Genomic DNA, 27,832 nt, shown 5'->3' on the forward strand with positions numbered 1-27,832 from the left:
GAGCTGTTGGTATCAAAATGGCAATCGTTTTTGTGCAGCATTTAATGCGAAGAAGAGAGGCAATCAAGACTTTTTTCTGCGCGATCGAAGTAAGAATAGTGTTCGTGGATGCGTTCATATTAGCCGAAGAAGGCTAAAAAAGCCGCAATATTTTCAGGGTATACAGAGTCTTAATTGCCATAAATGTTGAATGACATCTTTGAACTTAAAAAAATTTGATTGGGGTGGATTGATACCAGGAGAGGATTTCGGCTGAGTCAAGATGTGGGAAGTGACATTTATGAAGGTAGGCGCCATTTTGTGTGTTGTAAAGGGCAATTCTTCGGAATGAAACGCTGAAAGTAATAACCGAGAAAACCGCAACGAGTGTTTGATTTATCAAAACAAAGTAATTCTGCAATGAAAGTACTGATGAGTATCATTAAAACTGACATTGGGATGGCGGGGTTATGTCCATAATACGAATCCTAGAAACTCGATTTATATGAATCTCCATACTGATCCTTCTATTCTTCCGCAAGTTTAAAATACCGTTAAAATTCTAAGTCTTGCGGTCTATTGCGCACATGTGGTTTGGAATTTCTGGCTATGGGTTTCACGGTCTTCTTGAACAAGCTAGGTTAATGATGGAAAATGTTTATCTGTCTTAAGCAAAAACCCAGCTGACAGCGATCAATAGCCCTTTCCAAGGTAAGTTTTCTCACTTGCATTACAGTATAATTCAGCATGTATGTGAGGCCACCTTAAATTGTCGTGCTCATCATATACAAAATTTTAAAACGTTCTCTGGTTAAAATAGTTTAAGATTACAAGCTTTCGATTATTAGTGTGCAATCTTTGACAAATAGTTAATAAAAAGCGCTGCCGTTAAAATATACACGGTGAAAAGTGTGAAGTAGAAAAAATTGCATTAAGAACAAAAAGATATTTGTGAGGAAATAAAAAGCTAATATGGGGTTCATAAAAGAATAGAATATTGTCTAGGTCATTTTGAGTTATTTTTCGATTCAATTGTAATTGCGGTATGCCAGGATTCCAATATTGTTCCAACATGTTTGAAATTGTAAGTCCAGTTTATTATTTGTAACCATTTTTAACAGTAACTTAATTAAGTATTTTATTGTAAATAATATCGTATTTTAGCATTTTATTGTAAATAATATATTTTTAGCATTCTAATTATTTTAAGCTGAGGGCCCCAAGTTTATCAGTAACTTAAGTTACTGTCACGGGTCACCCTCATTAAATAAAGTCTTTCACTTCACTTCACTTCACTTCCTCACACGAAAATTAAGAGTGTTTCTAACGGGTTAAACCGTTGCTATGGTAACCTCCTGTGTCACATAAAAGGCCATAAATTGTTCACCAATCCCATTATTGTAGCATCAACTAAAAACGAGAGGTAGCATTGAATAATCAAAGAAGAAGTGCTGAACAATGCTGGAAACTGTTATGAGCCATCTCTTAAAACTATCTTTGAATAGTGGCATGTTTTAATGCAAGAGGAACAATGGAAGAGAGAAAGATGACACGCTGTTTTCATACCTGAAAAGAAGCTCTCGAAGTTCACAGTAGGCTGTTGAACGGTTTTTAAATCAGTCGGCAAATCCAATCCGATACACACACAGATCATCAAACAAGCCACGGCTGTCGCCAAACTAGCACTGCCCTACAGCTATCCCCCAGAACTCCTTGGGCGTGCCGAGCCAGGAGCAAGGAAGTAGGACTACAGAGCAGATTACAAGCCAAATACGCAATTCACCAGTTTTTCCAATATCGCCATGCACGGGCAGATTAACCAGACTTGACATGTTTCCCGCCGCCAAGATAAGAAACACCACGCACACGCCTAGACAAAAAAAGAAAAGAATCTATTATTATTCCGTGACAAACTGGTCCATGAAGAAAACGAGCATTGTAATCAGACTGCTAACTTATAAGTTAACCATAGGTGGGTGGTCTCTCTCACTTCCGTCTTAGAGAGGACTCGACCAAAATTTCCAGGAATTCCCAATACGTTTCAGTTTGTATTCTTCATTTGATGTAATAGCTATAACTCACAGGTTTGTTAAAACCTGGTTCACACTTGTGAGATAAGCATAACACAAGTGAAATAAGCATAAGCACAAGCACTAGAAAAAAAGGAACATGTTTGTTTTTCTTGTGCCTATGCTTGTGCTTATATCACTTGTGTTATGCTTATCTCAAAAGTGTGAACCAGGCTTTACAGATCAAAGACACACAAATTACTCAAATGTTGCCTTCAGGCGTTTTATACAGTCACGATATAGTGGGTCGCTTTGCAATGTTTCCTTGCTGCATGATTAGAGAGTTCTGCTTGAAAGTCCAGACGATTTTTCTTTTCACGCCAAAAAGAAAACAGTCATGTCACGATCTAGACGTTTTACGTTTTTAATGACATACAGTTTAATCACAAGCAGCCCAAGCTCTCTCTATGAACCACACAAGCAACACAATATGGCATCGAATTATAAGGGTTTATATGGGATTTTCTACAAGATATCCATGGAGGTAGTTAAAAGTGAAAATTCTCAATAAAAATGGCTTACCTTATTCCACACGTGTGTTGTTTGCTCCTGGTGTGGTTATTTTACCGATTGAACTTGATTTAAACGACTTTTTTGAATTCCGATTTTCCCTTTATAAAGAGAGGACAAGGCGAAACACCTCAGTCGGAACAGCCTGCCGAACGAAGTCAAAAATCCCAGGCTAAAATGTACCCACGGCCATAAATCCACCGCAGAATTCAAGGGCAAAGGTTGATCTTTCATTTCAATCCTCTAGCCACACAATCACAGCCCTGCGAGCGACGCCAGGCGGCTCTTCGTGTCCCCAGTGAAACGATAGAACTATGGAAGAGCTCCGTGTCGTTTGATCCGCGACCCAACGATCGTTGAAATCGGCTTGGAAACCTCGTCATGTTGGCAAACCAAGACTTCAGCTCGCGGGGGTACTAGACCGCAATTTGTCAACTAAACTTCTTGTAATCCCCTCAGGTCGAATTTACAATGCAAAATAAAAATCGTACAGAACGCTTTTGCAAAATGGCTTCAAAACCAAAGAAACTTAAGATCAACGGCGAAAGCTCCGTAGAAACTGAGGAGATACAATCATTTTTGAAGTGGAAGTCGTGGTAAGTTTTCTCGTTTATACACCTTTGATTTGTTTTTATAAAATATTCCCGAGCTGATAAACTAAATTTGCTTCTCTTAGGGTATTGTGGAATTACGAATATTGTGAGGAAACTGTAATGGAAGCCAGCAAAATTTTGTCTAGAGCATACGAAGAGAGAGAAATTGCCGTAAGCAAATTGAACTCTGTTTTGCTCGGGAGAATTCTTAACGAATTATGGGGAGATGAAGTTAAATTGGTGAGGCGAGGACCAAGTAACTCAAAGGTGCGTAAACGTGAAAACTTACCATGACTTCCACTTAAAAAAAAATGATCTCCTCAGTTTCTACGAAGCTTTCGCCGTTGATCTTATCTTTGACAAATTTGACAAATTGCGGTCTAGTACCCCCGCGAGCTGAAGTCTTGGTTTGCCAACATGACGAGGTTTCCAAGCCGATTTCAACGATCGTTGGGTCGCGGATCAAACGACACGGAGCTCTTCCATAGTTCTATCGTTTCACTGGGGACACGAAGAGCCGCCTGGCGTCGCTCGCAGGGCTGCGATTGTGTGGCTAGAGGATTGAAATGAAAGATCAACCTTTGCCCTTGAATTCTGCGGTGGATTTATGGCCGTGGGTACATTTTAGCCTGGGATTTTTGACTTCGTTCGGCAGGCTGTTCCGACTGAGGTGTTTCGCCTTGTCCTCTCTTTATAAAGGGAAAATCGGAATTCAAAAAAGTCGTTTAAATCAAGTTCAATCGGTAAAATAACCACACCAGGAGCAAACAACACACGTGTGGAATAAGGTAAGCCATTTTTATTGAGAATTTTCACTTTTAACTACCTCCATGGATATCTTGTAGAAAATCCCATATAAACCCTTATAATTCGATGCCATATTGTGTTACTGGCTTGTGTGGTTCATAGAGAGAGCTTGGGCTGCGTGTGGTTTAATGAGGGTAACGGCCATCAAATCACATGGTAGTCTTCATCGCGAACAAACAACGCAATCCTTTTGTCACAGAAGCAAAGGAGACTTTTGTCTGATTGGTCCGTGGGAAATTTTCTATGCGCATGCGCATTTTATGTGCAGTGCAAACAAAGATGGCTGCCGGACAGGTGTCACAGTGATATGTGTATCCCCGTGATATGTGTATCCCCGCACACATATCACTAGTGATATGTGTATCCCCTGTGGGGATACACAAAACACTGATACGCGCCTGGGCATTCAACGAACAAAATGGCGACTCGGTTGCGAGGTTCCGACGAGCGCTGTAAAGAGTAGAAGAAACCAGAAATGAATTCGCGCCCAACGGAGCAGATTAGGATTTCTTGAGTTTGGTTGAGTTCCAACCGACTCGATTGTATATCTGACTAAAACTTCGAATAGCGGATACGCATATCACTAATTATTTCCTGGCGCAGTGATCTCAGTGTGTATCCCCTAAACACAGCCGTTAGATTGGCTATCTACCTGATCGAAGAAAATGGCCAATTATTGCCGAAACGTGCTGGCTGCTTACTCGCTACGACGTTTATACCCAGGTTGAGGTTTGCGGAGTTTGCAACTCGAATGTCTAAATATCTAAACTGAAATCGCGTGCAGGGGATACACATATCACTAATTATTTCATGGCGCAGTGATATGTGTATCCCCAGAAACACAACTGTTATAATATAGCGCATCAACCTTGTCAAAACTGCAGGCAATATTAGCACTCGACGTTTTTACACGGCTTGGGTTCACTGAAGTTTGAAACTCGATAATTCCACTAAAAACGCGTGCACGCGTGCACGGGATAATAAGGGATACACATATCACTGATTATTTCATGAACTAGTGATATGTGTATCCCCATGGACACAGCTGTTATATTGGCTTTCTACCCAAGAAGAAAAATGCCCATAACATTTGCATTGTCAAAACTGGCTTGCTAGAAATATTCACACCCGGCATTTATTCATAGCTTGGGATTTCTGGAGTTTCACTGACCTCGGTTGTACACCGTCGCCGACCGCATGCAGGGGATACACATATCACTAATTATTACATGGCGCAGTGATATGTGTATCCCCTGAAGACTGCCGTAATCTAGGCTAACTGCCGAAGAATAAACGTCGAATATTATGAAACGTGCTAGCAATATTCGCAGTATAGCAATGTATACAGCTTGAGACTTAACATATCTTACAAAAAGTCGAACTGAAAAGCGGGTGCAGGGGATACACGAGTGCCACTAATCATTTTATGGCGATTGGGTCGAAGCCGTGATATGTGTTCCACTCCACGATAATTCAGATGCAAACAAGGCGATGAACAGTGGAGTACATGCGTTACTCGAGGGGTGAGAATGCACCGCGCAATTAATATCGTCCTAGAAATCCGGTGCCGTGAAACTCAAATTGAAATATATCTAGATCCATTTGGTGTTCAACTTTAAATTCATTATATCCTGCTCGCAGAAAACCAGTTAGGATCAAGAACACAATTCCAGCAGCAGATACGTAAACTTTTTCAACTACAAAAATTGAAATTTGTGTTTTAAGCCTGTTTGGGTTAGTCGTTCGTCCAGTAAGTGACCGGACGACGAGAGCGCTTTCAAGGAGGATATTGCTTTTTAAAGTAGAGGGGAGGGGGGTGGGGGATACACATATCACTGGTCGCCATTTTGGAGGGGATACACATATCACTAGTGATATGTGTGCGGGGATACACATATCACGGGGATACACATATCACTGTGACCGGCGACTAAAGAACATGCAATCGATTCTCTTCTCAAGAAAAGAATCGATCGGTCGTTCTTGTTCGTCTTTCGTTATGGATTCGAATTTTTCGCTGGTAGCCTCGTTTGTAATGGTGGGAAATAATGGCAGGGATCGTGAAAATTTTTCTGCAACATACGAAGGACTTAAAAGTGCAATAAGCTTGTGTGGCTCCCTTCGCATGTCGGAGAAAGGTTACAAAGCGAAGCGCGGGCAATGCGTTGGAACCAGGTCGTATACAGATATAAAATTGGCTGTATAAGATGCGGGAAAAAAAGCGGTAATTCTCCTTTTATTAAAAAGAGAGGGCAACTCATTTGTAGAGTGTGCTACTGCTCGCTACTGCTCAAGCAAAAGAGGTGAGGATGAAAACGATAGCCCGTCAGCAGGTTAGTTTTGACCTTTTTTATTTTCTTTTTCTTATGTTAATTTTATGACTTTTTTTTATTTATCCCTTTATCAAACAGTTATGAACCAATGTTAACGGACACTTTACTATTTGTTTTCAGCTGAAAACCAAAATGCGGCAGGAGTGTCGAGAACAGTGGGTAAGTTTGATTCTCATTGAGCGTTTTGTAATGTTTTGTAACTTTTTTGTGTAGGTGTTAAAACCCTCTCAAAGGTTAATTTTTTAAATGTAAAAAGATGAGTCTCTGTTTGCTATGTATTAGAGAGCTGAACCTCGACAAATGTATTTTCTTCTATGTCTTGCAGACATAGAAAATGAAAGTGAAGGGAGTACCAGTGTTAGGGCAAGTGCAATTTCAGTGACACGGTCAGAAGGTTAGTGATAATTTTGAGTCTCTGTTTGCTTTGTACAAGAGAGCTGAACCTCGACAAATGTATTTTCTTCTATGTCTTGCAGACATAGAAAATGAAAGTGAAGGGAGTACCAGTGTTAGGGCAAGTGCAATTTCAGCGACGCAGTCAGAAGGTTAGTGATAATTTTGAGTCTCTGTTTGCTTTGTATAAGAGAGCTGAACCTCAACAAATGTATTTTTAGTTCTGTCTTGCAGACATAGAAAATGAAAGTGAAGGGAGTACCAGTGTTAGGGCAAGTGCAATTTCAGTGACACGGTCAGAAGGTTAGTGATAATTTTGAGTCTCTGTTTACTTTGTACAAGAGAGCTGAACCTCGACAAATGTATTTTCATTTTGTCTTGCAGACGTAGAAAATGAAAGTGGAGGGAGCAGCTGTGTCGGGGCAAGTGCAGTTTCAGTGACGCAGTCAGAAGGTTAGTGATAATTTTTTTGGACATTTCTCAAGTAACTGTAACACAGAGGGATATCTTTCTCTAAACATTTGCCATGAAAGTAAGTAAAGTACCATAAATAAGTATTGATTACTTTTTTAATTTTTTCATAGACCAAGGACAGGATAATCAACATCACGTAAAGTTAACTGGTAAGTTACATGTGTATGTAAACAAACCTGAGATTACAAAAAAAAAAAAAGAAATTGTATTTTTATTACAATTTAATGTCAAGTTACAACGGCAAATTCTACGTGTACAACAATAATAGTAATGATAAATAAAAAAAGCCATAAGAAAACCGTAAGGATGATTTGTAATAGAGTTAGGTGACAACCCCATATAAAAACAAATCACCTGCTTAAATTTGTTACCTTGTGTGTAAGCTATCAGTTGAAATTAGTTTTCTGAATGTATGTAATTTTACTTTCTTCCTTTTTTTAGAAAATATATGAATTTTACAAAAAATTTTTTTTTACTAAAAAAATAGCGGGGGTTTGAAATAACTGATAGTAAACGAGTGAAGGACAAATCCACTGGTTTTAAGTTTGACATTAGGGGCAATTTCAAATAGCCAAGTTCAAATAAGCAGGGTCCAACTGTAGATATAGTGGCAACAGTTTGGTTGTGTGATGTTATTGAAATAACTTGATCACTTGCTATAAATTGTATTATTTATCAATTCTGGAGGAAAATACTTGCATTTTGGTATGGATGGTTGCATATATTATATAAGTGCCCCAGGGTTTTGGATGTTTTACCTCTCGCTCCATGTTGACATTGCTTCTTTAGTGATATTATTGTTTCTTGATTTGTGTGAGGTGAAGATCTCAAAAAAGAAATTGGTCATCTGGAGAAGGCAATGTTTAAAGCATTAATTTTGTTAAAGATGGTGAACTTCCCATTTATGACCCTGCATGTTTCTTTGATTTTTGCAAAAATGTCAGTGCAGACAATATGTTTCAATTTATTTTATCCTCAGTTTCCTCTGACCGCCATTCTAAAGATCGTAAAGAACTCAATAAGAAGCGCACAGTAGCATTGTTGTACCAGTTATGTTTTGGCTTGTCACAACGCTGTGACAGTCTACAAAAAGATAATGGGCTTTTTTTAAAATTTTGCCACTTGACTGATGAAGGTATTGACACACAGTGAATGTTAGGAACAACAGTTTGCTCTCGCTCTGTGAAACGTGAAATTAGTCACTTTTCAAAAAACAGCTCTGATTTATTCAATGACGTAGTGAAAGATGCGATTGAAAATAACTATTTGGTAACCTTTATGATCGATGACTGGACAAAGGTGTACACCAAGAGACGACCTACAGATGAAACAACATCTGTGGGAGACAATTTCTGCACCATTATCATCAAGGTTGCCAAAGACATCAGTGCCATTCCCCGAACGGAACTTGACACCATTCACAACCCTGTGGGCATCGACAAGGAGAGTTTGACTTCTTCTCTTTTTTCTCAGTGCTTCTTTGAAAAGGTGTCGCATTCATTTGTTTCTACATTACCTGAATTAGCAGTTTTATTTTTTGATCCATTAATGGAAAGACATCACTAGGGAGCACACGATTACCATGCTGCTACAACAGTCAGAAGTATGTGATCATTCTCTGATGTGCATCTTCTAGACTTTGTAAAGTGGCCTTTAAAGTGTAAGGAAAACTATGAAACTGCTTTGGGTCTTGTTCTTCAAAGCCATCGTAAGGAATATCTCTTAAAGTTTATTGTTTTATTCCCTGGGGACTGGCCCTCACGATTTGATCCCGTCAAATTGTATATAGGGGGAGGGTGTGTCCCCAAATCCTATCACCTCTTTGGTACCATGTATGGGACCTTTACATGTAGATCTAAATGCAGATGAGGACATTGTCACCAACTTCTTACCCTTCCTACGGTTTGTATATGAATCCATCTTTCCTGGAAAAAAGCTGGCTGACAAGCCGAAACCATGGCGAACACAGTTCCTGCTTGAAGTAACCTATGGTGGTTGGACCTCTGTAAGAAATGCTGTACAAACCGTTTTTCACCAGTCCAAGAATCTACAGTATGGCACCTTACTCAACCTGCTAGATAACTACATCCCACTTGCACTGGCCTCCTACAACATTCTTTTCAATTAAATCGTCTGGATGACTACTTTTATGCAGTTTTTAGGTTGTGGGTTATGTTTTTTTGTTTTCGCAGAAGGCACTACAACAAGTCTCCCCTCATCTGGCTGAGTAACATTTTGTTTTGGAAGAATGGTGGTGGCAACAGAGAAATTTTCAACTTATTTTCTTCACACCTTCACGTCATTGACGAATATTTTGTTGAACATGTGCACAGTGTCGTCAGGCGACAAACACAGGTGAGTGATTCTGATGAACAGGTGCGAGAAAAGGTCCATGGAATCTTTGCATGTAGCGAGAGGCAGAGCAACTGGCGAAGCAGCTTCACACCATCTAAGAATTCTCTGTTTAGCAGACAGCAGTTAACCAGCCTATACTGCAAGGCAGCCACTGTCATTGCAAATGTCTTCATTGAAATTGCATCAAATCCTCATGCAGCAACTCCTCTGCCAAGACAGCCTGGCCAAAGAAGAAACTGTTCTTTCTGGTTACTCCCAAACCTATTTGGAGAGAAGTCGATGAAGAATTACGTCCTTCCTCTCGGTTGTCATTTTCATCCACCACCTGATTCTAGTAAAAGATGTGACAGCCCATCATGCAGTGTATCTTGTGACCTTCCATGGAAGCTGTTTGAATGCTGCTGGCATTCATTCCATCTTTCCTGTTTAAATGGGCTCAACATCTGTGTCATATGCCAGGATGGTCAAAAACTGGCAACGAAGCATTTGCAGGAGGACTTCAAACTGTACATCCAGATGAGGGTCAGGAATGCCTGGAAGATGGGGAAGTAGAAGAACAAATTAACAACAATGAAGATGATGATGAAGACATCCCAGAGGTAGGAGAAGTTAATGTCGACCAGATTATACAAAGATTGACATGGCAGCTTTTTAATATTCAAGTAAACCAACTAAGTGCAACTACAACTGAAGTAGATGATGAAAGTAATCAAAGAGATCAGCCAGCAGGTAGGAGGCCTTGTCACTGTACTGTATGCAGTCACAGACGCCAGGGCCATCAACATCAAACTACTGAAACTGGTGAGAGAATTACGCATTGTCTCTATTGTCCAAACCAGATCTGTTGTTGGGGAGGAGGGGGGGGGGGGGAGGGGGGCTGGAGGGGTTGCTTGTTCATGTCAGTGGTGTGAACAACGCCTTAATCAACCAAGTACTTCCAGCAGTAGTTCTTTATTCTCCAGGGGTACGAGCTACAGGACCACTGCACCAGCTGTCATTTTTCAAAACCAAAGAGGGGATGTAACTGAGTGGATGGTTTCTGTTTGTCAGTCTAGTGTGTCAGGTGAGTTAGGGAGCAATGCATGTACCATCATTGCAGTTTTAGTGGTAGTTAATTTTTGCTTCCAACTGGCTGGGTCCTTCCTTGTCCACAAAACAGTTTACCTCAGTCATTTGTATCCATGTTTTAAAGAACTAATGGTACAAGGAAATATCGTACATCAGTGGATAGGGCATGCCCAACAAAACTACAGTGTCCCAGAAGTCATCCAGCACCCTAGCTTGGGTTTCAGTGGTGTTGCCAGATGTGGAGATGAGTACCAGTTTCCATTTTTAGTGCAGAGTGCACTATTGGGATGGTTATGGGGGTTGCCTGCAGCTAAGGAACTAAGGCGCTTAATGGCCCTATGGCGCTAAGGTGTAAACTTTAATGTTTGTTTAATTAATTAATTTCAATTAATTAATTAGTCTAGAGGCAAGGAAGTAGTGGGAGTAGGGTGGGAAAGGTACATGTGTACTCTACGTAAAACACATTCCATCGCCGTCGCTTAACTTTGAACATCGCAAAGCTATATATCTGTTTCAGGTAACCCCTTGCTCTCCTTGTGGTACCATTCTCCTTAGAACAAAACTAATTTGCCTTAAACGCATGCGTAGATTAGTTAGGGTTCGTGGCCTCTATATTAGGTGAAGGATACATTGCATACGGAATCACGCACAAATGTTGAGTGGTTTTCCTTATGGTAGAGCTCAACATGTAAGACGCATGCGTTCTAGCATTGTTAGTGTTATACACTATCTTTACACGCAGTATTTTATATATCGTGTCATGTGACCAAGGACGGCAGTTATTTTTCAGGTAGCGCCAATTGTCCCTTTTTATTGCAAAAGTGAAACGTTACTGTGGCTGCGTAGCTTTTAGAATTACAAACAGGTCGGTTTAACAAATATCATCTGCTGTTTTCAATCTACAATAGTGTGCTTGTCAGGGTTCAAATATATTGCTTCTCCTTAGCGACTTGTTTATTTCTTGCCTTAATTGTGTCTGTAAGAGAGACCAAAAAGTTCTCAAGTTAGTGGCTTTAATACTCCGCAAATTGTAAATTTGTAACAAAAGAAACCAGGAAAATGCTCAAATATTGCTGCAGACGCCGTGGCACCTAATGAAAGTTCAAATTAATTTAATCAGTCTTTGAGGAGACTCATTCATATCGGCCAAGTAGCACTGTTTATCTTCAATACTTTTCGTTGAAAAGCTTCTCAGCCATCAATATCGTTGTGTGTTAATTTTGAATTGTTTTATTGTTAACAACAAAGGTGGCAACAGAAAAAGAAAGTGGTATTTCGTGACTATCTGATAATTAAATTAGTTCTTGTTCATCGGTAAAAATTTGCATTTTTAGTAAAACATTGTCTCTGTTCCGTTTCTTCATCACTACATCAGATATTTAACTTTCTTTCATTTATCTCCAAAAAAACAAGGACATCTTCCGTATGTTTTGGAGAAAACAGGGGTTTCATATTACATGGTTTTGCAAGGAAAACAAAAGTATCAAGTTACAAAGTTGGCGTGAAGAGCTAAATTGTCACGTTTGCTGCTTCAGCGTATTGTTGAATTTAAAATGAACGAAAATCAACTTAAAGCACCAGTAGTAATTAATTTGTGTGTAATGTTTGGACCTTGAATGAAAATACAACCTTGAAACATACACACTGCAAAGGGGAAAAGCCGTAGCAGACTACCAAGGTAGACACAAACCGGAAGTGAACCGAGCAGGGGTGAGTACTTATGGGACTACTGTATCAGAGCTATCAATTGCGCTCTGCACTATCTGAGATTGTCTCACTAGTTTCAACAATTTGCTGCAGAGCTTGAATCCATCATCAACACCCATCAGGCAAAACTGGCTTTGGTGCTCATTCTTCCACCTGACAAGTCAATGCTCCTTCTTGTTGGTGAATTGGGTCAGCTTGTGCTACTTGAAAGTCATTGACACCAGGGAGTAGGAGGTGTTGTGGCAGCTACTGGCCCCCCAAAAGTCAAGGAGATGGTATTTTACATCGAGTACATGGCCAAGAGAGATTGGGGAGGGAATCCAGTTCCCTTTGATGTCTCATTTGTCCAGGTTGCTTAGCTTACCACCCTGTCCACTCAAGTACTCAAAGTATGGTTGTTTTAAGTTTCCATTTTTTTTTTTTTTTTTTTTTTTTTTTTTTCAGGCTGCAAACTTGGTCACTTTTTCTGTAAGTTGTCCTATATAGTAAAAGTAGAGTAGTGTTGTTTTAGATTTTGTTGAGTTTTGTTTATTTTATTTCATTTTTTCAGGCTTCTTACTTGGTCATCTTTATTAGATGCACTGTAAGTTGTCCTATGATAAACATGGGTTGCCACAGTTGGGGAACTTAGGTTTCATTCAAGATCAGGGAAAAGTCAGGGAGTTTTGTATCAGGTCATGGAGTTCCTAAATCCCTGTTCAAAGTCAGTGAAAAGTCAGGGAATTTTATCTTAAGGTTGCCACAAATTATTTTATAAGATATTTTTGTATACCAATAGACAAGGCAATTTTGTTTTCAAAATTATCTGAGCCATCCTTATTTTTGTTGATTCATGGCCAGAATAGTCATCCTGTAGGGTCAGTGAAAATTGCTTTACAGTCAGTGAAAAGTCAGGGATTTTTTTGTTCCGGTGGGGGGCAACCCTGATCAAAAGTATTTAAATATTAGCTTTTGTTTTATTTATTTTTATTTTGTTTTTTTGGTGGTTTGTTTGTTTTATTTATCTAGGCTTCTTACTTGGTCACCTTTATTGGATGCACTGTAAGTTTTCCTTTAATAAAAATTTAGTTGTTATAAAGTCATAGTTTTTTTTGATTTGCTTTGTTTTCTGTTTGTTTTATTTTTCCAGGTTTCTTCAATTTGATGTACTGTTTGTGGGTGGGGGGGGGGGGGGGAGGGAGAGAAGGGGGATCCTGGGCTTCTTACCATGTTCTGTTAGTTACCCTATAAAAAAAAAAAACAAACTGTTGGAAGTACTGGTTGGTTACCCTATAATTAATGTATAGTTGTTTTAAGACATTATAATCATTATTTTATTATATGTACGTATCTATATATATACTCCTGAAGTCCTGAACTGGTTTTAATTAATATAAACATATATTTAATTTTTCTTTTGTGGGGGGAAGGGTGTGGGGGGGGGGGGGCTTCCCAGGGTTTTTAAATGGTCACCTGTATTGGATGTACTGTTAGTTGCCTTCTAATAAAACTGTTGGAAGTACTTTTTGGTTGCCCTATAATTAAAAGTATAGTTGTTTCAACCCATTGGCTTCCAGTTTTGGACATTTTCAGCCTGGATATGAGCCACATCAGCTGCAATCTACTCAAAAAAGCATTTGCAATAGGACAGCATGGCTTTTGTTCTGTTTTTTTGCGCTAGCATCACATTTCACCACATTTTTGCTCGGGCATGCACAGAAATCCAAATTTCAAGAAAGTGACCTGCATCTTTAGGCTTTTTGTTTCGTTTCCTCAGAAACGAAAAGGTATTGTTTTCAGTTCAGGGGTGAACTACATGTATTTACATAGTGATTTGTAATATCCAATCAGAGTAAAGTTCATAATTGTTAATGTAAATACGAGGGCAAAATTTCAGCCAAAACTTGGTGCATCGCAACAAAATGTGTCATTTGCAACATTTCAGTAGAAATCGTTTCTCGGTTTTATCTTACACAAGAAAACTGCGAACTGGACTTGATAGTGATAGTGAAAAAGAAATATATTTTCGAAGTAGAGACACCGCCACACCACGCGATTTGTCCACCAATGCGATATTTTAAGCCGATGGAAGCAGTTAGTTTTGTTTAGTTCAGCAAAGAAATGGTACCGTTTTCCGTTTGAGAGTGATTTATTGACATTGATCCGATTAGGTGTTTAACGTAGCTAAATTTGACCTCGTGACCATGATATCGTAGTCATATCAGATCATTGACTCGATACCGCAAGATATCGGGGTAGTAGACACGGCTTGTAATTGGCTAATTGTGTATTTGGTTACGGTAAATAGCTGATAGCAAGTTAGGTAGGGTAAATCAGCTGACTAGTTTGTAGGTGCTTGTTTTGCTGAGTGACAGGACTGGACAGAAACAGTTACAGCCCTTGATCATGGCATTCATTGTTTGTTCACAGAGAATTAGAGGGGGGGTGGGGGGCTGAAAGGGAGGAAGCTAGGGGTGGGACCTTCATGTACAGCTAGAAAAAAAAGAGCGTAAAGAATAACTAAGGGAAATGGCCTCCTGGGTTACTGCTAGAGATCCACACAAGCAATATTTCCGACTCCTAAGTGCCGGAATGTGGAATTTTCATGATTACCAATGGGGTCTGGTATCTGATTAAGCCTAAGCCTTGTTGATAGATCCTAAGAAGTTCATATCGAACTCCCCAAGATTATTCCAATCCTGAGTCAGTGTCTTAATGGGAAGCCACAACCTCGGGGGAATAAGATATTTACAAGTGCTAGGTCTTTGCGAAGGAAGGACAAATATCAAACTATCTGCGTATACTTTCTGTGTTTAGCCACCATGTTCCTTGAGTTTTGGAAGAGACGTCAAGCAGAGATTGCTTATGAATGGGACTTGCTGGGATATGAGGAGGAGGAGGTAGGATTTTATTACACATAAAATACCACGTAATACCACAAAGTATCCTTGGTGGGGCTACAGATACCTAGTGACCTCCCAGACGTGTGCAGAAATTCAATTCAATTCAAGGATAAAGTGTGATCTCTTTTGTAAATGAAAATGAAAATACAAACCCTTTACAGGTTTCATAGATTAATGTGTAATGAGGTTTTTTTTTTTTTTTAGAAAAAAAAATCAGTTAAACCATAATCTATTGTCTAATAAGTGAAAAACATCTACATTACCCTTAGGAGCAACCTCGTCCTGAATACGAGGCCTTGGCATTAGAAACTCGCTTGAATCCCATCACTAAAGTAGAGGAGCCGTTCATCTCGATTGGCAAGAAAGTGCCAAGATTTGTGTGTGGTATAAGTTTCATCGTTTTCATGGTAGGTTTTTAATTAAATAACTTTACATGCTTCAGTGCTAACTTACATGAGGAAGCCAGTTAAGAAGAAAACAAATAGGGCTGCCCATGAAGGGACTGATCAATTTGTTGGGTTTCTCACCTGCATGTAAATGGTGTACATTGTACATTGTACATTATCAGTCTCGAAGTTCCTCAAATTCATCTAGTGATATAAAAGTTCCATGTCAGACAACGAGAACAACAACAGCAACAACATTCACCTTTATATTTATACTCATAGTTACATTATAAGTTACAAGGAATAATTTAATTAGGGTGCTGGCTGCCTGGAATAATCGTAAGGACTAGTGGAGCCAGGCAGCCAAACCAAATCGTCCGACTGACTGTCCTGTGCATTGTAAGCAACACTTTGTACAATAATGTAATATATTTATACTACAAATAGTTTGCAAAGGAAGGACACCTTTAAATTAATTTCCCCGTTATCTAAATTTCAGCTGTCTTTACAGAAGTAAACAAACTACTGCATAACCAATTAAATCCTACAGGCATCAGGCATTTTTAGAGATGACCTGTTTTTATTTCTCTTTAGTTAGCGCTTGTTCTCATCGCGGTGTTTGCTGTGGTGCATTTGGTATATCGCGCTGCAGTGTATGCCGTGTTAGCTGGGCAAAACGATTATAACATGGGAGCTGTCAGCATCGCAACCTCTGGTACAGCCGCTCTCATCAACCTTATTATCATCATGCTTCTTAACAAGGTACTTGAACTTCCTTGGGTCTGCCCTTTTGTAATGAAATAAAAATAAGGCAATATTTGTTGCATGCATATTTCCTTTGGATGTGCCAGCCTATCAGCATACAGCAGTGAACAAGAAAACACAGGTATTTCACTGCTTTTTCCGTGCAGGCGGTATGTGGAATTGCATATAAGTCAATGTTACTTGGGTGCGAGGAGTGTCTCTAGCGCCCAGGTTCAACAGCTGACTCTGAATTTTGATGACAGCTATGACTTTGATTAATTACCATTATTTTCTTTGGGTACATGCACACGCATTCCAGTTTTTGCATATTATGAAATCGTTGATTGTAATTGAGCAATCTCAAATAAGTAAGTTCTTTTGCCTAATTTGTTAATTGCAGGTTTACGAGAAATTAGCGGAGATACTGACAAGATGGGGTACGGAAAGTTTTTTTTTTTGTCAAGTGGTAGTAAACGTTTAATGGTTGACTGAACCAAATTGATTACCCTGTCTCAGTCCCCGTCCACATTACGCCGGTGAAATTTAAAAACGAAGCTTTATTTCTACGGTTAGGCCTACCTTCCACACTAATCCATCATGAAAACGGAGCTTTTCGAAAACGCTCTTCAAACCGGAGGAATTTGAAAACGCCGGCTTTTCGTTTTCGTGTGGACGCAAAACATTTTGAAAGCGGAGCTTTTCGAAAACGATGACGCCACGATAATCATGTGATTTGCCTGCTTTGTGATTTGCAAGAATGACCGGTGATTGTTGCGTTTTCAGATTTCTCCGGAGTACTGTGGACGGCGTCTTAACTATGTCAATACACCGTAATATATCTCACTTACAATTGGTTGAGAGGAACAAACACTGGCAACCTGATGTAAAGTAAATTGATTGTACAGCGTCGTTGATATGATTCCTGGTTTTTAAGCTTGGAAAATATTATTTTCCAAGTTGTAGTGGTGGAACGATTTCACTCCATCACTCCTTCACTCCTTCACTTCCCGTTAGACATTTGGAAACCCGATTGGGGCGGGGGGGGGGGGGAGGGGGGAACTCCCATATGAAAAGGCAAGGGATGCTCGTGGGAAAGCATGAATTTAATTCCTAAGGGAGAGTAATGTGGACGTTTGCTTGAGCTTCATTAGACCCCTAAAAAATACCACTTGAAACGGAAGAGGTTCGATCACTAGCCACTGTTCAAGAAAGGATCCCGCGCGCACTTGTAGACCCGACTCGCGTACTCGAGAGATCAGCGGAAATCAAGCCTAAAAACAGAAATTAAACGAGAGCGTTTCTTTTATTAGTATTTCCTCCAGTGCACCCTAAAGGATACTTTGACAGCTAAAAATGGTGGTGTTTCGTCATCAACACCCTAAGTGAAACCAGAATCCTTGATTTGTTCCCGATATGACGAGTTCCCCCCGGGTTTCGAACGTCAGCCGTCTAAGGCCGTTTTGTTACAGTCGCTTGGAGCGTGTCAAGTCAGTTATTTTCGAGAGGTAGTAGGTATAACGATTTTTTCATTGTAAAGAAAATACTTATGGTTCTTCCTTAGCGATTCGATTCAAGGAAAGTCTTCGTGGTGTTTTCCTTCACAAACCTATGTGATATTGTGAGTTCGAAATCAATCGATATAAACGAATGAGTAAGGCCGCTCCAGACGATTTATTAAACACAAGAAACGGAAAGACAAACGCTACCTTTCGGTAAATGGTTTCTTGACAGAAAAAGAAAAAACAATGAAGAAGAAAAGAAAAAAATAATCAGTAGTCACCGCTAGGATTCGAACTCCCAATGGTTCGCATGGCGAGTCAGCGCTTATCACACTGCGCCTATAGTACATCAGTTACCGTAAAGGCCAAAATATTAATAATACTTTTACGTACCGCAGGCTCAAGTATTTCGCTCAGTCTATATCTCTTTTTTGACCAAACAAAATGATCTTGCCGGTTTTGACTACAGCACAAGGAAGACATGTACAGATACATGTAATGTAAAACGTGTAGGCAGGTCTGAGTAACAAACAGCTTCTTAACGTCGAACGTTTTCATTTTGCAAATATCACAACACACCCCTGAATGGAAAAAGGCTTCATGGGCTTGTTCGAAAGTTAGACTGCCCTCACATCACAAGTATTTCCTTGATGAGCAATGCCTCGTAACACCCTTTCACAATTTATTTTCCAAGTTCAGTGGCTCACAGCCACTTTGATTCTTGTTTCGTTTTTGTTTGTTTTTTAAATTATTTTTGGTTTTTTTCAGAGATGCCTCGCACGCAGACCGAGCTGGAAGACATTTTCTCGTTCAAGATGTATCTCTTCCAGTTCATGAACTATTACTCGTCACTTTTTTACATCGCATTTTTCAAACTCAAGTAAGTAAATATCATGAGACGAAGATAGAAGATGAGGGAAAGATTACATACTCTGAAATCGGCCAGCTCGGCGCCAAACTGGCCATAAAACGGCCCCTGAGTTAATATGACCCTGTAGGAACTTAACCTAAAATGATTATTGACTATTTGTAAGCTTTTGTTCATACAATACAATATATATTTTTAATTCCTCCCAACGTGGCTTTTTAGAATTAGTTTAGAGTCTATTTAACGACGTATTACATTGCCTGTAAGGAGTTAGGAAGGGTCGAATGTATTTCGTGTATTATTTTGCTTAAGTGTCATTTGGAAATAGAAGAATATGGGAATATGAGAAGGGAATACTGTTCATCAAGCAAAACCCCATAACAAATACACACATTTCTTGCTGTCGCATATTATACCCTTTTGTGCTAGTACTGACCAGTATGGAATTTCTCTAATACCGTAAATCCTCGAATTGGCGCCCCCCGCTCCCTCGAATAAGCGTCCCCCTTCCCTCCCCCTATTTTTTGGACGAGTACTGAGACGACAGAGGATGTATAGTTTTCGTCGTGTAGTATTAGTCTAATATGTAAGTACTTAGTTTGGTTTTGGTTTTGAGATACTCAATTGAAAACCGCTCTATACAATGAAATTCTAATAGCTACTGCTACAACAAATGTATGAAGATATATGTGAGAGTTTATTTGTTGACATCAGAACTCAATGTTACAAAAGCTCGTCCCATATATAGTTCACTTTCTGTAATATAAAGCTCTACAGCTAATGAGCATTACCCTGTTTAGTCCTGGCAGACCAGCCAAATTTAACAGGATATTTGGGAGATACCGTCAGGAGGAGGTAAGCAAATATGGATTCGAAGTTCTAAATGTTGACGCGTAAAATTGTTAGTGTGGGCCTCAGTTATTAAACCGTTGCTATACATACCAATAGCAGACACTCTTAGTTAAATTATTACACCATATGCATAGTGTGTTATTTTATGTTGTGTTTCTGTTCGCTTCTTTCAGTGTAATCCAGCAGGTTGTTTATTTGAGCTCTTGGTGCAGCTGGCAGTCATTATGGTCGGAAAACAGATCTTTAACAACTTCATTGAAGTAATTGTGCCGTAAGTACATATAGCTCTTAAAGAGAATGGTGAAACATGTGAAGTGTAACTTTTGACGGGCTAGAGAAAGCTGGAGAATAAAATTGATCTTCTACATGACACGCTAAAGCTGTTTCAACCCCATGTTTCTTCGTTTTACTCGTTGAGAAGGCTACCAAAATATTCCAGCACTTTTCAAACAGCTATATATACTTTGACGGGTTAATACCACCGCTGTTTATCAAGTGATGCTACAATATTGGTTTCCCTTCAACCCCTCCCCCCCCGCCCCCCTCTGCATCCGGATAGTTTGATAGTGCAGCCTACCTCCAACATTTTCCAGGATGCTTTAGTAGTTTGTTTGTGAACATCATACGCTTGCATAAAATGAACCACTGTCAGGGAGATGTGTTTTGTCCAAGAACGCAACACAATGATCCAAACCAGGGCTTGAAACTGAAGTGCGCAATCGGGAGTTCAGAGAACTAACGATTCGCCCGTGTCTTCTACAAAATCATTGTAGATTGAGAAGCCAAATGACTGATTGATGAAATAGTGCTAGACAGGAGACACAACCTCAATGACTGATCAGCTGAACCGGGGAAATAAGATTCAAAATGACTTGAACACTGATTCCAATTTTGTCCTCATAATCTGCGATTGTGTACATATTGTTAATCCTTGGTTAATGACTCTCGCTGAGAAGCGATTACACTTGTAATATGTCATTTGTAGGAAGCTCCAGAACTGGTGGAGACGTCGGCAGAACATTGAAACACCAGATTTGGCCGAGTACACGCGCTGGGAACTAGACTATGATTTGAATCAGTATCCCGCGCATGGGTTGTTTTATGAATACCTTGAAATGGGTAAGAAGTTCACACAATCGAAAACAACACGATTCGTTTTTCTATCCAAATTCAAAATTAGCCAATCAGAAGCCGTGTCGTCTATTGTCCTCGTATCCTGTTTTATCAAGTCATGGACCTGATGTGGCCAGAGTTATGGCCGAATTTGGGCACGGTAGATACCTAATCGTACCTTTTTTTTACGCTTCGGCGGCATATAAGGTAGCCTGCGAGCAGGCTCTCCTTTGAGTCACGCGCGGGAGCGGCGAAGAGCAAAGCGATCCGGCGGAAAGGCGCCACTTATTTCGCGCTCGCGGCTACGCCGCGCGCGCTTGTGTTCCAACGTGAGCCTGCTCGCAGGCTACATATAAGACTCCCTTGGTCTCTCCATAGGTATTTTGGCACGGCCAAACTCGCCTGATATGCCGCCGAAGCGTACCGAAAATGTATGACTGGGTGTAAGTAGGGTACGCTACAGTTCAATAATACAACAATTAATAGACACTTCCCTAACTTGGCTTTTCATTAACAGTTAGTAATGAATAAAATAACAAAAGTAATTGGAAGGAAACCTACATCCAAGCCTAACGGCCCATCATGCTACAACATATCTTGGGTGTTTGTAGCGTGAACCGACTAGGCGTATTTCTTCTTCCCCCTGGATGAGTTTGCGCTCCAACGTGAGCCTGCTCGCAGGCTTCATATAAGGCTCCATTGGTCTCTCCATGGGTATTTTAGGTTACCCTCCGGCATTAAATTTATACGCCTGGGCGGAGCGAGGTACCGTGAGAGTAGTGTCTTGCCCAAGTACACAACTCAGTGACCCCAGCTAAGGCTCGAACCTTGACCATTTGATGCAGACTCCAGTGTTCTATCCGTTAAGCCACCTCGCGGATTAATTACGCATTTAAAACCTGTGTCATTCCTTTTTTCAGTGATCCAGTATGGGTTTATAACGTTGTTTGTTGCTGCCTTTCCTCTTGGTCCATTCTTCGCTCTTATCAACAACTTGTTGGAAATTCGTCTTGATGCTTACAAGTTTATTGTTGTTTTCCAACGACCAATGGCGGCCCGTGCTCAGGATATAGGTATTCAACAGTTAATTTAATCGTGATTCACAACAGTAGCATTATCATGACACGATTTCTATAAAGCAAACATATCAGTTCGTGTTGGTGTTGTCTGACTAACAATAGACCGATCGAAACTTACTGTGCTAGAACCGACTAATGAATGTTGACAAACTTGGCACGAGTCCTTCACCCAATACCATCATGGCTAAACTGACCAATTATTGTCAAAGGACCAGACTTTGAACACCATCGCCCTACAAACACTATTCACTTGACCCTGAAGATGACTTCCGCTCAGGATGTCGAAACGTCAGTCACCAACAACAGTTCTTTTCAGAACTACCCTCACCCGAACGATCACACAATGTTACGAATTATTTCTTCGCCTTGACAATACAACTTGTTGCCTCTTTTTTTGTTTGTTTTTACAGGAATCTGGTACACGATTCTTAAAGCTGTCACCAAGATCTCTGTGGTTGTGAATGTAAGAAATGTAACTCGAGTAACTGATCCATGTCTTCTTATTGCAACTCTTTTCGACAAAGGTTTTGAGCGAAAAATAACATATGAAAAAAGTGATATTGGTCATGATTTGCATCGATATGGCTTGAACATCATAGACCTAACTTGACTGTTTAGTCAATAGCGCGGATTTAAACTGAGTGCCGAAAAGCCAAAATCAAAGCAATTACTTGGCCAGTCAAAAGAAACGCAGAGAACTGAACAAATCAAAGAGACAAACATAACCGGTTTGCGGGAAAACGCGCGAGAAAGTCACGATTGGTTTTGATTTTGTATTTGATTGATGAAATAAGTGGAACAAGTTGCTTAAACCAGTCATTGAGCATAGTAAAACAAATCAAAAGAAAATCCAGATTGCTCTTAAAACTCATGTAAACGGCTCCATGAAAACAGCCCCTTGAAAACAGTGCCGAGTTTTCTGGATACAAACAGGAAGTTTCTTCTGGCATTTACTATTTATTGATTATTAATAACGAATTCTTAAGGATAACAGTTAACAACTTACAAAAAGCGGTAGAGAATGAAACAAACTATAGTAGTTATCTTAAGATGCCTGTGTTACGTAGCAACTCAACCGACCTAGAAGCTTACAAATCGTCCAAAAGGCGTCTACCATCTGGTCGCTTATTGGAGACATGGCTCTTACTCAAAGTTAGATCAGTACATAAATTACAAACCTGAAATGTCTTTTGTTACGAAAGATTCAAATCACTTAACAAATTGTTTTCAACCGGTGTTTCTGTTTTGGCAGGGCTTTGTGATTGCCTTTGTGTCGGAGTTTGTTCCTAGACTGTACTACACCTTGGGTGAGGGTCACGACAGTCTGGAAGGATTCGTGAACAGCACCTTGTCGTGTTTTGTCGTGACAGATTTTCCTGAAGACGAGAGACCCAGTGGAACGGATGCCGATGTACTTTTCAGAAATAACAGTTGTGGCTTTGGTCTGCCTACCTGCAGGTAGAGTATCCTGAGGCGATTTGATTTATATTTTTATAATAACTGCAGAAATTCTCGCGCTTTCATTGGCTAATTTGCATTGTCAATGAGCGGACACACACAAGAATTTATATTTAATGCGTTGTCCCTGCAGATCTGCGGATGCACTCGGCTATCGCCTGGTGGATTCACAGCTACTTTCACAATGTTGTGACGAAATTCATGATCAATAACAGGACAGACGCGTGAAAACCTGGCGCCAATTTGTTAACTGGCTTTCCAGTGTGATCACGAGTGATAAACTTGGAGAATTGACAATGAAGTTCGGTTGCAGAATTGGGTTCAAGCAGAATCAGCAACATCCCCAAATTCCAAGTTAATGTTTATGTAGGCTACCATGAACAATTCTATTTTACGTTGTTGTGAGACGCCTGTGGTTGTATTTCAGATTTCGAGGCTATTACGAGCGGCCACTGCTAACGGTAGGAAACCAGACCTTTCCAAACCCTAGAACTTACCAGTTCTCCGCAGCTTACTGGCACACTTTGGCAGCCAAACTGTTTTTTGTTGTGGCATTCTTGGTAATTACTTGATATCATCATTCATTAGATCAGTAATTAATTTATCCTTTGTCTTATTTTGAAGATTTTATAGCAACGAATTTAAGGTAGTTGAAATACGTCTAGTCACTTACTGCTATGGTAAAGTCTGCATACGAGCCAATTGGGCCATGAGGCCGGGGCTTATCCAGGTTTCTATGACATGAAGCGGCTAGGAGTATTTCTACTCCCCCCTGGATGGGATGCTAGTCCATAGCACGGTTACCCTCAGCATTAAATTCGCCGGAAGCCATTTATACACCTGGGTGGAGAGAGGCACTCTGAGAGTAAAATGTTTTGCCCAAGAACACAACACAATGCCCCCGGCCAGGGCTCGAACCCGGACCGCTCGATCTGGATTCCATTGCAATAACCACAGAGCCATTTTGTCGTACAGCAATGAAAAAAAAAAAAAAAAAAAATTAGAAGACACGCATTACATAGCGCTTCAAGATTTTTTATTGCATCAAGTCACGCGAACAGACTTAAATTAAGATTGGAATGTACATGTATAATAAATGGAAGTCACAATCTTTCTTGGCTTCAAACAAAACACAATTAGAACGAAATATGAATGCGGCGTATCTAATTTGTTTTCTTGTCACTTTGAACAGCACATCGTGTTCGGCATGACGGCAATTTTGGCCTGGATTATCCCGGATATTCCAAAAGAAGTTGAAAACCAGGTCAAGAGGGAGAACTTTCTTGCCCGCGAAGCCTTGCGGTCTGCGGATCAATACGACTCGGGTTCTCCTGAACCTCCTGAAGACCAACGTGGGCAGAATGATATGCTATAGAACACATGGCTATGGTTGGAAGTATTTTGAATTAAGTGGCTTTGGGCACTAGATGGGTGCATTGTTTTGACTTTGTACTTGCTTACCCTAATAATACAGTCGTAGAGTGTTTTAAAGGAGCTTAGTCACATTATTTTGAGTTATTTTGGCCACGTACAAAATTACCTTTAAATGGAAGGGAACCTGAAAATAACAGTTTACCAAGAAAAACGCCGAAGAGATAATAATACACCGTAAAGGAACAAGGATGGTTAAGGATGGAGGAGATTAACGCGGATTGCAAACGACGAACTTGAAAAATTTAGGCTAAACTTTTCAAGAAGCGCAGACAGTGACGTACTCCTTTAAGGGCTCAATTAATTCTTTAATTAGGTATTACGATGTACTGTGGGCCAAGATGTAAGAAGCTCTTACATTCAGTTACCACAAACTTATATAGGTACACTGAATCGACGGAAAGAAATCACTACAGTGGAAATTTTCATTAAAACATTTTATTTCAAACCATACCCAACGTTCTATAATGTGACCCAAACAAATTGAAGGAAAATACTATTTTGAGCCATGTGGTCGATGTAAAGAGAGTTCTGTAGCAGTAAGACGGATTGTCATCATGTATTAGCATTTTATCCACGGGGTCTGTATACGTAATAATTGTGTCTAAAATTCTCTCTTTCTGATGCTATTAAGAAACTAAGAGCGAAAGGAGAGGTAACTTTAGGAACGGCTAATGTTAATTAATGTTGGAATGTGTGGAGCTGTGCATAATGTAATGTTCAGAAAAGTTTGGAATATATTTAGATAATCTGTTCACCTCTTTTGTGAGGAGTTAATAAGTCATATAGTGTTCCATTGCCGAAGCAAGATATTACTCAACAAGAGGGAAACGTTATTGCAAGCTAAACTATAAGTATTAGGTGGTATTATATTCATTTGGTTGTTTCATTAACATGAAGCTCGCTGGTTGTGGCTCAATTTTGCAAGAGCCCTGTTTGTGAATAATCTTCACACATGAATTAATTTTCGCTTTGTATACTAGAGAACCATGTTTCTATGGCTAATAATGGTCTCGCTTTTTTACATGGAGTGCCTTTTCAGAGAATTTCGTAAGAAAAAACGACGTTAATAATGCAACCACTCTAATATAACTTACTATTCACCTATGCGTAGCCATAACAGAAGTGGATAACAGTCTTAATGACGTGAGATACAGATTTGTAACCACAGTGTCAAGTATTTGGCTATTGATCTTTTGATAATTCACAGGATTCATAAAATTGTGTAGCTCTTTTAAAGGTAACAAACGAAACTTTTGTTTTTAAGATTAGTGTGCAATAGTCTTCTGGCTGTCTTTGTCGCTGGCGTCTTTACGAGTCTGTTAGATGCAGTTAACGAGTTACTTGACGGATTTGAATGGCATTTCGACAAGTTGTTAGGAGCTAGAGTAAACAAAGAATTGGCTTTTTACGTCAAATCGTAAAGGAGAATAATTCTTGTTCGAGAGCCTTCACTAACTCTCGTTAGCGACAGTGTTGGGCAGTGAGAGTGCAGAGACGCTTGGCAACAGCTGTGCAACTGTTTTGTAGGACTTGTTATCTCGCTGTAATATAGGAAAACAGAAGAAAGCTCAAGAAATAGGAATTAAAATGTCTGTATTGCCTGTGATGCTTTTGTAATCATATTTAAAGCGGAGATTAAGAATGGTTGACTGTTAGAATCGAGAAACGCCGGTCAACGACCCATTTGGCAAATCGCTCATATTTTGCCCAAAGATACCCTTCGGTGACCTAATTCTAAAAATCATATTATAAGGTTCCAGCGAATTTTTATTTTTCAGAAATTCGCGAAAATTTGAAAGCGCGGTCAAAGTGCGGTTTTTGGTGTAATAAAATGACCGAAATAAGGTGCGAGGACGAAGCGCTGCTAAAGTCTTAAAATAAATTAAATTGACTTCAAACTTCACACAAATGTGGAACAACCACTCTAATTTATTCCTCGTTTTAAACTAATCTCATATATGTTGATATAGTGGTTTTCCAAACCATTTTAAAAACACCTATGAAGCGTGTGAAAAATAACGGCAAAATATAGGTCATGTTTAACAGCATAAAAATGCATCTGGTACCTCACTTTCCGATTATTTTACTTTACAGCCTTAAAATATCATTATTAAACATATACCATGCCAAGTTTCATGCTCGAACTCGCAGTATTTCCCTTTGAGAAAAACGAAAATCTATGTCAATGTGTTGGGCGCAAATAACACAACAATTATACAAGAACAATAGACAAATCAATTTCAAAAGCGAAAGTACAAGGTTATCATTAATTAGAATCCCGTCAATTCACTGCTATCAGTAGAAACAAAAGGTCCACTGCATAAAAACTGTTTTTAGACGTTTTCGAACCATTGCGCGTTAACTTTGTTTAATTTCCTGTCCGCCGTCATGTCTAGTTTGTCATCGTGTATTTCCTTAATGTAAACAATACTGTGAATGGTTCTCATACCAAACGCACAGAGGTTTCCTGGAACCTCGATGTTTTCGATTCACCAAAACGCTTTAAGTTCGTTAAGACACAACAGTGGGTCAACTTGGAATGCTGTTTAGCATTAAGGACGTTAAAGGACTGTAAATTAATCGAGTTGAAATATCTTGAGGCAAATCAAAATCGCGCCCTTATTCTAATTGCTAAACAGCCGATCTCCGTTCAAGTTCAAGAAGTCGAGAGGTTAATTCGGCAATGTATCACCGGTACAACAACAAAATCAAACCGAGGTCATCAAAAGTGCAAGTTTAAAAGTGTAGTGGCAAGTTCGAAGTAAATTTCGCCTATATAAATTGGAAACAAGAAGTGAAACGATCTGACCCGAAACAAATAAACGAAATGTTAATACGACTAATTTAATCCGAAAATGTTGCAGAAAACATACCTAAAAGCCGTCGATTCCCCTCAATACCACTCCACATTGCCTTACAGAGACCAAGCTTTTTGCTGTAAGAATCAGGGGCCTCATGAATCTGTTTTTATTATATCGGCAACCATGCTGCGTGGCTGATATTCGAGACTCAGTAAAAGTTGTCACACAACCGTACGAGCAGCCCAGTCACGCTTTCACTGCTTTCGCGCAAATGTTCAACATTTCGCAATTGCAAGTTTAAAGTAGTGACAGTAGATTGAAATGCGCTTTTTAAAGCTTCCCTATCCAGGAGCAATTATTTCTTGTTCTTGAATGGCTTTTAGTTGTAGCCACAGTCTGGGAGGGGGGGGGGGGTACTCCCGGAAATT

The 27,832-nt window shown here is 39.7% G+C and overlaps 1 protein-coding gene and 1 pseudogene across 2 annotated transcripts; both read left to right on the top strand.

Moving 5' to 3' along the window:
* The window catches only part of LOC145479642 (uncharacterized), a 167,662-nt pseudogene that overhangs the window by 67,664 nt on the left and 72,166 nt on the right, over positions 1-27,832 (top strand).
* LOC145479622 (anoctamin-4-like) lies at positions 12,369-24,567 on the top strand. 2 transcript variants are annotated; one of them, XM_081458030.1, is made up of 15 exons: positions 12,369-12,756; positions 13,297-13,329; positions 15,085-15,167; positions 15,440-15,577; positions 16,151-16,318; positions 16,701-16,737; positions 18,568-18,679; positions 19,468-19,522; positions 19,693-19,790; positions 20,505-20,638; positions 21,553-21,705; positions 22,122-22,174; positions 22,964-23,169; positions 23,597-23,729; positions 24,362-24,567. In XM_081458030.1, the coding sequence occupies exons 2-15, from the start codon at positions 13,323-13,325 to the stop codon at positions 24,542-24,544; spliced, it is 1,560 nt and encodes a 519-aa protein (XP_081314156.1). In that variant the 5' UTR covers positions 12,369-12,756; positions 13,297-13,322; the 3' UTR covers positions 24,545-24,567. The 2 variants fall into 2 exon arrangements, with proteins under 2 accessions (XP_081314156.1, XP_081314155.1); XM_081458029.1 differs by having other exon boundaries at positions 12,369-13,329.

This window comes from Orbicella franksi, chromosome 2 (genome assembly GCF_964199315.1).
Source record: "Orbicella franksi chromosome 2, jaOrbFran1.1, whole genome shotgun sequence".
Classification (NCBI taxonomy): Eukaryota; Metazoa; Cnidaria; class Anthozoa; order Scleractinia; family Merulinidae; genus Orbicella; species Orbicella franksi.

Coding starts and splice junctions, on each gene's coding strand:
- LOC145479622 (XM_081458029.1), top strand. Junction 18,680..19,467: donor ATCGCATTTTTCAAACTCAA/GTAAGTAAATAT, acceptor TACCCTGTTTAG/TCCTGGCAGACCAGCCAAAT. Junction 19,791..20,504: donor TTCATTGAAGTAATTGTGCC/GTAAGTACATAT, acceptor TGTCATTTGTAG/GAAGCTCCAGAACTGGTGGA.